The sequence below is a fragment of the Anarhichas minor genome, unplaced genomic scaffold, assembly GCF_050575085.1.
Source record: "Anarhichas minor isolate MPS153535 unplaced genomic scaffold, ASM5057508v1 ptg000051l, whole genome shotgun sequence".
NCBI classification, from domain to species: Eukaryota; Metazoa; Chordata; class Actinopteri; order Perciformes; family Anarhichadidae; genus Anarhichas; species Anarhichas minor.
In genome coordinates, this window is record NW_027466497.1 from 2,275,262 (window position 1) to 2,287,157 (window position 11,896).

The 11,896-nt window shown below is 39.7% G+C and overlaps 1 protein-coding gene across 1 annotated transcript; it reads left to right on the forward strand.

Annotated features, from left to right (window-relative positions):
- The first annotated feature begins 1,150 nt into the window (after positions 1–1,150).
- LOC142972087 (sodium-dependent neutral amino acid transporter B(0)AT1-like) lies at positions 1,151–10,881 on the forward strand. The gene is made up of 13 exons (XM_076112886.1): positions 1,151–1,177; positions 2,589–2,790; positions 6,378–6,518; positions 6,663–6,800; positions 6,891–7,072; positions 8,080–8,194; positions 8,273–8,381; positions 8,485–8,613; positions 8,713–8,875; positions 8,967–9,171; positions 9,887–10,046; positions 10,178–10,340; positions 10,445–10,881. The coding sequence occupies exons 1-13, from the start codon at positions 1,175–1,177 to the stop codon at positions 10,643–10,645; spliced, it is 1,911 nt and encodes a 636-aa protein (XP_075969001.1). The 5' UTR covers positions 1,151–1,174; the 3' UTR covers positions 10,646–10,881.
- The last annotated feature ends 1,015 nt before the right edge of the window (positions 10,882–11,896 follow it).

Here is an 11,896-nt window from a genome sequence, read left to right on the forward strand (position 1 = left end):
TCTCCTCCCTCTCCCTTCAGTTCGCTGCCTCCGGCTTACTTTTGCTTCCTATATGAAAATGAACTGCACTAATCCTATAAAAAATATTTAAAAAACTATGAACATATAGCCTGGATGTAAAATAATTACCTACAATTTCGTTGGAACATTAGATTAAATAATAAGTCAAAATATGCACTAAAACAGTATCATTGAGTGAATATTCCTTATTATTACCTTTGAAAACAATGTTGTCAAAAAGCTCTCTACAGAGTACAACAGACAGATCAGAGTAATTCTGGGATGAACATTTCCTGTGAAGAGTTTTGCTGCAAGTGCAAGTGGACCAATGCTGACCTCTTGTGGCTAAAATGTATTAATGCAGTTTATACAGTATTTCTGTCAGTTATTGCAGTCAATTTCCATTTACTTTATTACAATCAGGAGAGACAAGTCTGATAAAGAAAAGATAATTGTTTATTGTGAACAAATGATAGGCGTTTCTGCCCTGAGCAGCAACAAAATAAATCCCCCCGTGGAGTCCAGACACTGGTGGTGATGGTGGCTGATGAAGCTGATGAATCTGCGAAGATTGGGCGGCGATGGGGAGGTGGAGGGTTGCGTTACAGCAGCATGAACATACTGAAGGTAGAGAGACAATCATATTTAAGAGAGACAGCAGCAAGATGATAGGCCAACGATGTAATTGTGTCGTTGTGCTATTGGATAGAGAGACCATCTGATCTAGACAGCTGACATCATGATTGACAGCCCTAAACAATAACAGCAAGGAAATAATGAGTGTACCTGCGTGAGGAGTGATTGGCAGGTGTATGGGAAATAAACTACGACGTAGGCATGCAAGAGTATAGTCTTCCTGTCTGAACTTACGCTAGAGCTTCATTACTAGGCCCTTTGTCTGCGCACCTGCAAACATCATCTGTGTATGTGGGCGAGATCTATCGTATAACATGTCATTAAATCCACGAGAGGGAAAATTAGTGGAGATCACCTTTTAGTTACCACTGGAGGGCAGAATGTGACTTTTACGATTTACAGCCACACTGATAAACCTCAAGAAAAACGCATCATCGGCTTCATATTATAACAGTGTGCACCTGAAGTTAATGACTGGTTGTAAGGTGAAGAACAAAGTACAAAGGCTTCTTCACACACCCTGACAGCCACTCACGGTATGATCTCTTATGTAGCTCTGCCACGTTCTCCTGCTTGATTAAGAATTACCAGCTAATGTTATTCTGACTATAGTATGGTAATCTCTAACCATAAATCATCAGCTGGAATGAGTTGATGTGCTTTTAATTGGCCACGAACTAAGATGTGGTATTTAATACTTGCCGTTGAAATTTGAACCCAAACGTCCCCTTTGCACCACAAATGGTGTTCAAGGAATGATGACGGCACATCTGTTGAACATCATAAATGATTGCTAATGGTTACCAGACAATGACCTTTAAGAGAAGACTTGAATCTTGAATGCTCACTTGATGTGAAACACACTTTATCATGAAACAATTTAACAAAACAAATCAGAAAACCCACCATTGGACAATTCGACCAACTCTGCACAGAACCAAAACTCAAGACATGTTAGCTCGTTAAGTTATTAAAATAGCAGACACATCTTCTCACAGAATGCAATGGGGTGCAAGCACCTCTCCTGTGGACATTCAAATATCTGAAATATTTTCTGAAATATTGTGTTTTTACTGTTGCTGCTGTTTTTGTAGAATGTTGTCGTGTTTCATACTTTGTGTAATAAACACACGTAGTTTATCCTCACCTTTCAAATGATATAACCGCAAGATCAATATAATATGCTAGCTTGCAGTAATGTGTGCCGCAACCAACTGACACCAACATGAGTCTCTCTGAGGTTTCAGATTTTCATCTAGTCTATCTTTAGAGACATTTTTTTCTACTTCTGTTGTCCTGTCTGGGATCACACATGTACAAGTAGCTTCTTAAAACTTCTCAATGGGTTGCTTATTAACAGCTCTTTACCCTCACGTTGTTTGAAAATCCACAAAATGTCCTAATCATAAATGGTTAAAATATTAGTTGAACTGAAAAATAATGCACATGCATCTTGTCGTACTGAACATTAGTAGAAATATGTTATGAGTTCCAATTTTGCAGACATATGAAATCCAATTGGTGCATGGTTCAAAAAGTATAATAAATTAATTCATTAGAGGGATCAGAGTCCATGTTAGTGGGTCGTGTTGACCTCTTAAGAAAATGTTTTGTGGTTTTTGTGGGAGGATTTCGTATTCATGGCCTCATATTGGTGCACATTGCCCCTAGATGTGTGCATCTGTCAATTTTCCACCACACATAAATCTACACACATTCTTCTGATTGGTAGGAATATTTTATGATGTTGACACCCATGTGTCTTCAAGTTGGTGGGTGAGATGGACAGACAAATAGAATGTGCAAGACACAAACACACACACACACACACACACACACACACACACACACACTGTCAGAGGTCGAGTTCTCTGATAGCCAGCAGTACTGTGAATCTCCCAGCTTCGCCTGCCCGACATTTTTGATCTGTAGACTGGAATAACTCCACAGACACCATGAGACTGGCTCTTCCAAACCCTGGGCTCGAAGAGAGGATCCCCTCTCACGAGGACCTGGAGAGGATGGAGAAGGTTGAGGCAGGGGACAGGCCCAAATGGGACAACAAAGCCCAGTATCTGCTCACCTGTGTGGGCTTCTGTGTGGGACTCGGCAACGTGTGGAGGTTCCCTTACTTGTGTCAAAGCCATGGAGGAGGTAGGTTCTTCTCATCTGTAGCTAAACTGTGAAAATAATGCATATAAACCGGTCCCAAAGAGTGGAAAGCGAAAACTGAAAAGCACTTAAAATCGTTCAGGTATCATGTTTGCCTCAAATTTCCACATCAAATTATAATTGCTAGTTGTAAAAATGGAAAAAATAAAATAAATTAGATTAAACGTGGTGATTCTGATAGCTTACTTGATTGTGTTAAATTGGCCCTAAAATGAAAATAAAATGGGTTTGTTACCAACACTCATGTTGCCATGATGTCCTCCGTGTTAATAATTCATGACAACCTCTTTGGTTGGGTGCATTTATTTTTTGCTACAGACATATGATTCTGGTGTGAGTTAAAAGTATAAAAGCATACGCATTGAGCAAACACACTCCATTATTCAAAGTGGCACTATACAACCATTATGCATCATTATGATCCTAATATCTGCACTCAAAGTGATTTATGTTAAATATTAACTTGCAGAGGTGAGTGCATGCTGTATAAAGCTATAAACTCTACAGCAAAGAACCACTGATGCCTTTTGAGTCCTCGCCCTATTTTTTAGGCCTCTGCTCGAAAATTGCATACCCATACTACAAAGAGTGTATTTCTGCAACTACAAGGTCTATTGTAATAATTGTGACGTTATAATAAAGGTAACACTTGTGAGATTTGTTCAGATGTGTAAATATCAGTGTATGTATTACTGGTTAAGAGTAAATAAAGATGGCACACAGCTCAAATTGAAAAGTTTCAGGTTCGCCTGAAAAAAAAGCACTTTTATTGTTATTATTTCTTTGGAATGATGCAGCTGAAAGTTTAAACCTCTCCCAAATCATAGCACAATATGTGAACAGTCTCTCTGCAAAGTTTGACTTTGATAAAGTGAAGCAGAACAAAATTAGAGAGGTCACCAAAATGGTCATTTTGGAAACATCTGTTCCATTTTAGTTGTATATACTATATAACTATATATTTCACTTGTTTTATCACTAATGGTGTTCAATACATCCAAATACAGCAGTTTGGCTTTATTTTGAGAGCCAGAATCCTCTCTGAGCCCTCTCTGTGTGTCTCTGCATCATGGAGTTTGGCTGATTCCAGTTCCTCTTGTGTCTACGCGGACCTATAAGTCAGCAGCCCATTGGGCGATTTCAATGAATGACCCCTCTTTCGACGCGTTAGAGCCAATAGAATTGAGCTAAATTGAGCTAAAGCCACGTGGAAAAGTCAAAACCTGCCCCCAGCTCCCCTGGCTCAAATTCCACCCCTGTCTTCACGGAAACAGATTCATGACAAACAGGACATCCGTAGAACAGATATTTGAGAAGGAAAACCCGGCTTAGCCATGGCAAAATATGACTAATATTATGGTAATTCTTATAGTTGGTTATTTGAATTGTTTGAGTTGTGTTTAGAGTCTGTAAAAATGGCTTACATGATCTTGTAGCCCAGACTTTTTTGCTTAATCTGGTATATAACATGCATTATATTCGTTCCTGATAAGTGCATTTCTTTCGACAGTATATGTTAAGCTTTTCTCCACAGCCCCCGAAAACCAGGGCGTCGGGCTCAAAATAGCACGGTACATGGTGATATTTAGAGCTTGAAAATTGTGACTGGAGGGAATAAACACTAACTTCTGGTCAGCTGACTTTGCGAATGGAAAAAAAAAGGGGTTTGGCCGATTCCTAAACTCAAGTTGCTCAAGGACACAACTATGTTGTGAGAGGCGTGATTGCATGTAAAAATAAACATGGTCTTGTGCTGAGGTGTTGTCTAGGAGGTAATCAGATATCACCTATCAGAGAAACCAACATATCTCAAGTTAGCAAACACTCTGTTTTACAACTCCCTATATAAACTAATTAAAACAAGATGAGTTTGCAGCAATGCTAGCAGCTCTGTGAGGCTACTTTGAACTATTTTAACGTCACCAACTAACATACTCTAACATACTCACAATGGCAATGCTAACATGCTGATGTTTAGCAGGTATAATGTAGAGCATGTTCACCGCTTAGTATGTCTTGGTCAGAATACAATTAAAATTTTGAACTCATGATGACACGAGATAAAAAGTTATGGGATTAGCAAAGGGTTCATCCTGTGACGAACAACAATATCTGTGCCAAATAAAATGTCACGACACCGGGAAATCAGGTGATTATCAGGTGATTATCAGGTGATCATCAATTATCAGTAAGCTTCACCCTCTAAGGAACATGAATGTCTGTAATTGAATGGCATTACAGTCATTTAGCAGACGCTTTTATCCAAAGCGACTTACAATTCAGAGTCTATCACATTTCTACACCGTAGGCACAACTACGGGAGCAATTTTGGGGTTAAGTGTCTTGCTCAAGGACACATCGAATACGGGGATTGAACCACCGACCCTCTGATTGAAAGACGGCCCTGCTATCCACTTAGCCACAGTCGCCCCCACATTACAGTAGCTGTTAAGGCATTGCAGTCTGGACCAAAGTGGCAGACAGACAGACAAACAGACAGACAGACAGACATTGCCGTCCAAGAGCAACACATACTTCAAAACAGCAACTGTTCTCAATAATCAATCTCTTGTTTATTTGGAATATAGAACCAGGTTGTTAGAGTGAGTAGTATTACCCACCATCGCTAAGCAGGCAAATAGCACCACCCTCAGGAAATCAAAGCTCACCAGGTGGTTCAGCTCAAAAAGAAGTCAGCCAAACCGTGTTTTTCTTTTTGTTACTTGCAAACCCCTTTTCTAGTGTTTTAAAAGCCAACATTTTGAGGATGCAGACGGAACTCCTAGACATACAGTAATTGAGATAGAATGGGCTAAAGATGACAAAATAGCTAACATACAAAAGTTATTGTAGCCTGCATTGGGCCAGCTGAGGGAAAATCCCCTTTTTTGAACTGGCCTTGAACCCTGAAGGCAATGCTGAGATAAGTTGAAAACCTTTCAGGGGTGGAAATCCGATTTCCCAACAATCTCTGTGCCACTGACGTCAAGGTCAAGCATGAGCTGCCGTTCAGGCAAGTCTACATATTCATCTCAAGTGGTTAATATTTAGCTTACATACGGAGAGCGTCAATGAAACAAGTAGGTAAACGACTGAATTTAATATCCCCCAGGCTGGAATATGGCAAATCTCTTCCTCAATAATTCAAAATGATTATTAAGGATCATAATTTGATGTGTGATTCAGCTTTTTTTCATATCAGCTGTTCTGTTCTGCTATCTGAATCCTGATAGCAGAGTGAACTTTCAGCCTTGATGCTGCACCACCTAGATTGTCATGCATGATAATAAAGACAATTAAAGCTCATGTCAATCCCTTTTTGTTTCGTTGCCAGTATACTGTATGTGTAGTTGTTTCTGCAATAAAGTTTTGAAGGATTAATAACTGTATAAAATGAACTTTGAGCACAATTAATAACTGCATATAAAATGATACACCATTGTTATGTGTTGAGGTGTACAGAATATCTAATGTTAAAACAATCACACATGGCTGCAGTAAACAAGGTGTATCTCTGCTATCTTATCTCATAACATGTCTTCAGTTATCTTATATTGGTGTGTCCCCAGGTGCTTTTATGATCCCTTTTCTTATCCTGCTCGTCCTCGAGGGGGTCCCACTGCTGTACCTTGAGTTTGCCATCGGCCAGCGCCTCAGAAAGGGCAGCGTAGGGGTTTGGGGTTCAATTCACCCCTACTTGACTGGAGTTGGTGAGTGCATGCATGAGTGAGTTTTAGTCCAAAATAAATGAAAGGCCTTGCTTTAAATCTTTTTTTTGGTTGGACACGTACTCGTGTACGTTTTGCACTACTATGGAAGTTCATTGTCCTGTTGATTTCCCCCCTCGATTACAGGTATTGCGTCCATGACAGTCTCGTTCTTAGTGGGCATGTACTACAACACCATCATCGCCTGGGTGATGTGGTACTTCTTCAACTCTTTCCAGAATCCACTGCCATGGAGCCAGTGTCCTCTCAATGAAAACCTTACAGGCATGTCACCACTTAAAAAAAAAAAAAAAACCTTCAGCCTTAATATTTTACGATCCATTTCAAAGAACTTGATTTCCTCCCTTCCTGTAGGTCTCGTGTCAGAATGCGAACGCAGCTCTCCAGTGGACTACTTCTGGTACAGAGAGACATTAAACACCTCAGAGGCTATAGAGGAGGCTGGAGGTCTGCAGTGGTGGGTGGTGCTGTGCTTGGCTGCTGCTTGGAGTGTGCTCTATTTTTGCTGCATTCGAGGAATTGAGACCACAGGCAAGGTAGGGCATCTATGGCATTAATGTTGCACACTGTGGCAGCAGAGATTTGTCATTCATTTGAATGTTTATTATATATTCAAATGCTGTAAAATTGTGTAAGGAAGGGAATTATCTTAACCATAAGTCTTCCCTCTCATTTCCTCCTTTCTTATCAGTATGTGATTACGGTGCGCTTTATACACGAATGCTTCGGCTGCGACTCTGAAGACCTTGGATGCCATTTATCACTCTGCATTAAGATTTATTACTGGAGATAATTATACTCATCATTGTGAGCTGGATGTTAAAATTGGATGGCCCTGCCTCTCTGAAAGGCATGACAGACACTAGGTTTTATTTATTTATAAGACCCAAACTGTTTTTTTACTTCCTTAATTTGCTTCATTGTTGTCTTTAAGTGTGTGTCCTTATTGAACTTATATGACTGGATTATGTTGCAGGTGGCAGCTGTTTTTATTGGGCTTTTCAAATCCAGTTTTTATATTGGGCACCTGTAACATGGATTAACATCCAGAACATTCTACCTCACTTTCATCCTTAGGGCAATTTACATTTCTCATTTCATCCAATTCATCCAATTTAACTTCTGTTTTTTCCTCTTTGCAGTTGATTCATTTGCCTAAAATTATTATTTATTCATTTTGTAGTTTGTTTTTTGTGTTTCTCGGTGCCTGTGATTGTTTGTTTGTTTCTTTTTTTTACTTGGCTGTATTGTAAATGAGGTCTATCTACCCCAATGTAAAAATAAAGGTTGAATAAAATAATGAGCTTTTTGAAAGAGCCAGGCGAGCTGTTTTGCCCTGCTTCCTGGTCTCTAACAAATGTGGCCTTGAATTTGCGAAAGTAGGCTACTAACTAACCTAATACCATAGGTGTAGGACAAAAGTGCCCAATTTGAGTAATATCATTTGTTTCTTACGGAAGCCATAGTTATTCAAAGATAATACAATGATATTTTAAAAAGGTACAGTTTCCACCTTTAAATATGTCTCTATCCTTTCTCTCAGGCTGTGTATGTCACCTCCACTCTGCCATACGTGGTCCTCACCATCTTCCTCATCCGAGGACTGACTCTGAAAGGATCCGTCGATGGAATCAAGTTCCTCTTCACACCAGATGTTAGTCATTTAATTACATTCTCCCTGCCAATAGCGTGGAAGATATTTCACTCTGCTGATGATATTATTGATTTCTAGCTAGATGAGTTGGTGAACCCATCAACGTGGTTGGATGCAGGAGCCCAAGTGTTCTACTCCTTCTCCCTGGCCTTTGGAGGGCTCATCTCATTCTCCAGCTATAACCCTATTCAGTTAGTACATGTTAGGTTTACATGGCATCTAATCGTATCAGCTGAGATGAACAAACTTTGCAAAAATGTTAAATTAAACTATGAATTTGTATTTTCCTTCTAGCAACAATTGTGAGCAAGATGCTATCATCATCTCCATTATTAATGGCTGCACTTCTATCTATGCTGCCACTGTCATCTACTCGATCATTGGCTTCCGGGCAACAGAGCAGTTTGATGCCTGCCTTAATGAGTATGTGCACGGAACATTACGTCAATTTATTTGGGTTAATCAGGGCAAAAGTAAAGAAACATTTTTCCGTCGCTCATGTTCCCAAATTTCCTCTTTCAGAAACATCTTGATGCTGCTGAATGCATTTGATTTGGTTGAGGGAGCCGTCACAGAGAGCAACTATGATGAAATGCTGCAAAAGCTCAACAGCACAATCTCGGGGCCAGAGATCATTCAGGGGCTGGACCTTAGCACCTGCAACCTCAGGACTTTTCTCAGTGAGGTATGATTTTTGTTTTTTGGAGGCATCATGTTTGTATTTCATTCTCAGTAGTCAAATCCATGTTGTGAATGATTGTGCACTTGTTTTCCAGGGAGTGGAGGGAACGGGTCTGGCCTTTATTGTGTTCACAGAGGCCATCACAAAGATGCCTTTTTCTCCTCTCTGGTCCATCCTCTTTTTCATCATGCTCTTCTGTCTCGGGCTTTCCACCATGTTTGGAAGTATAGAGGGAGTTGTGGTTCCCCTGCAGGACCTTCAGATCTTTCCTAAGAAGTGTCCTAAAGAGGTGCTCACAGGTAAGTGATCTTATAGACCCATGTGTGTTACCTTGCATGTTACCAATCGCAAGAATGTTTGGAGGATATGTGGCTTGAGAGGAATGGGTCAAATGTTTACTTTGGTGACTTTGGAGCGAGAGAAATGATCATAACCTGTGTTCAAGTCCACTGGAGTTAATAGACTCAGGACCTGCTGCTTGTCTCCTAAAGGAGCGGGGTAGTGGCAAAATCCATGTAACACAGACACAGGAAACTGACTCTCAGTGACGGTGTCTCTGCGTCCGGCAAGGCTGTGAGCGGACCAATGAGCATCCTGTAAGGAGCTACTGGCAGCGACGACCGTGGCTTAGGTGTGTGCGAGACGACACAGAGAGGCGACTGTTAGGTCAAAAACTTCAATGAGGTTAGCGTAGCTACTGCAATAGCATCAGTTATATCAGAACTGGAGAGTATTTTCTCATTGAAAGAAGAATAAAGAATACTGAAGGCTTTTCTAGATGGAGAAGATGCTTTCTCCTGACTGGCTTTGGTAAGAGTTTGATTGACAGATGGTTCATCCAATGACCTGCTACGAACCTCCAAACAGTTTCCAATGACTCCTTCTCAGATGTTTCTGTGTAACAACCCATCTGGCGGGCCAGGTTACCATGTATGCTGACACTACATACATTTCTACAGCGGAATAACGGTTGAGAACATTGTCAATAATGAGTTATTTTGTTTGGGATTTTAGGGATTGTGTGCTTCTCATCCTTCTTGGTCGCGCTGATCTTTGCTCTGCGGTCTGGTAATTACTGGTTAGCACTCTTTGACAGCTACGCAGGCTCCATCCCTCTACTCATTATCGCCTTCTGTGAGATGGTTAGTGTAGCCTACGTGTATGGAATAGATAGGTAAGTTTTAAACAGGAGATTACAAAGCCTAAAGTTTATGTATGTGCCATGTTGATAACCCTCTTAAATCAAGTTTTCAAATATTACAGCATAGCCAAATAGTCCTAAATCAGATCTACCTCCTTTGACAGGTTTAACAAAGATATTGAGTTCATGATTGGACACAAACCCAACATCTTCTGGCAGGCCACATGGAGAGTGGTCAGCCCTTTGATTGTCTTAGTCATCTTTGTGTTTTACTTTGTCACCAAAGTCAATGCCACACTGACATACATCACCTGGAATCCAAGCTCGGTAAGTTTTACAACTGTTGTTCGCAGAATTCCTCAATTTATCACGCAAATAAATATTATTTTATTGAAGAATATGAATATTTTTAAATCTTTGTTGTGTCACAGGAAAACTTCCCGGTTTTGGAGACGTTACCCTATCCTAGCTGGATCTACATTATCATCGTCATTTTGGCTGGATTTCCTAGTCTTATGATCCCAGGATATGCTGTGTACAAATTATTCCAGAGATGCTGCTGCAAGAAAACAATAAATAAACTTGAGCTCAACACTGTATCTGCCAACGTCAACATGTATGACACTCACTAGATTGACAAGAACATTACACTGTTGCTTTTAAAGTTTGGTGTTTTATACCTTTTTCACAACAAGAGACCAGTGAAATGAAGATTATTTATTCCATGGTGGGGTGTGCTTTACTTTGTTAAAATTTGATTTGTTAAAATGATTACATTTTTAGATTAACACACTGTGTTTGTGTGTGTGCTGAGGACATTTTTTGTGTTGCCAACGTGTTGATAAAAGTATATAGAATCATTGTAGATGTTCATGAGATGTTTTAAATTGTATATTTTGAGAAAAGCTGAATAAACCTATTGAAATATTCTACGCTAACATTGACTTTATTTCATCATAAAAATCATGATCAACAAGGGCAAGTTCTGAGCTGCCTCCTCTTAATAAAGATTTTTCGGTCTTTTTTCAACTACTGAAGATTTTACTTGATTTTACGGAAACAGTTTAATAAATCTCAAATTTAACTACAAAATTATGTGTTTTCAAAGTACAACTTCTGTGACAATCATATTTAAATCATATATAAATAAAGACAAGACAAGTGACAGTGGTGGAAACAAAGGATATAATGGAAACGACAAACAGCACCGGTGGACAATCAATTCATTTACAGCCATTTTGAGAATGAAATTCGATAATTTGGATCTGTTCAACTGATATCAAAGTTTCTGTGCAGAGTTTTTTATGGTGTCTGAATGAGCTCAAAACGTGGATGTATTAGCCCTGTGATTGACTGGCGACCTGTCCAGGATGCTCCCTCCTTTTATGAATATCCTCAAAGTAACCCTTGATATGGCTTCTACAGATTACCATTCAGTACACACGACTCTGTAAACGCCGACAGTAGTCTTTCTTTGGTTAATACTTTACATTAGAAAGAAGCATCGGAACACTGATAAGGGTTTATATGCACTCCGAATTGCTTAACAGTGTCACGGCAGGAAACAGAGAAATCCCTTCCTCTACTTTGTAATATTTTCATAACTACTGAAAGACGTCAGCATTTTAAATTCAATGGACTACATGTGCCTGTACAGACTGATAAGTGATAGTTTAGTAGATCCCTACGCAATACAACAATCAGACTTCTCAAAGACTGGAAAAGGCACAGCCTGATTGAACTATGTTGCCTCTGAGTAGTGTTTCATTCTTTCTTTCTGTCAGACAAGTGACAGACTTTGCAATGTATGTCGGATATGCTTGTTAATCATGAAGAAGACCTTGTGATCTTAAGAGGGGTGATAAAGTGAATAAATAGCCAAT

Excerpts from the sequence above, each read along its gene's own strand:
- LOC142972087 (XM_076112886.1), top strand. Across the intron at positions 6,519-6,662 it reads CCCCTACTTGACTGGAGTTG|GTATTGCGTCCATGACAGTC; the intron begins GTGAGTGCATGC and ends CCTCGATTACAG. Across the intron at positions 7,073-8,079 it reads GAATTGAGACCACAGGCAAG|GCTGTGTATGTCACCTCCAC; the intron begins GTAGGGCATCTA and ends CCTTTCTCTCAG.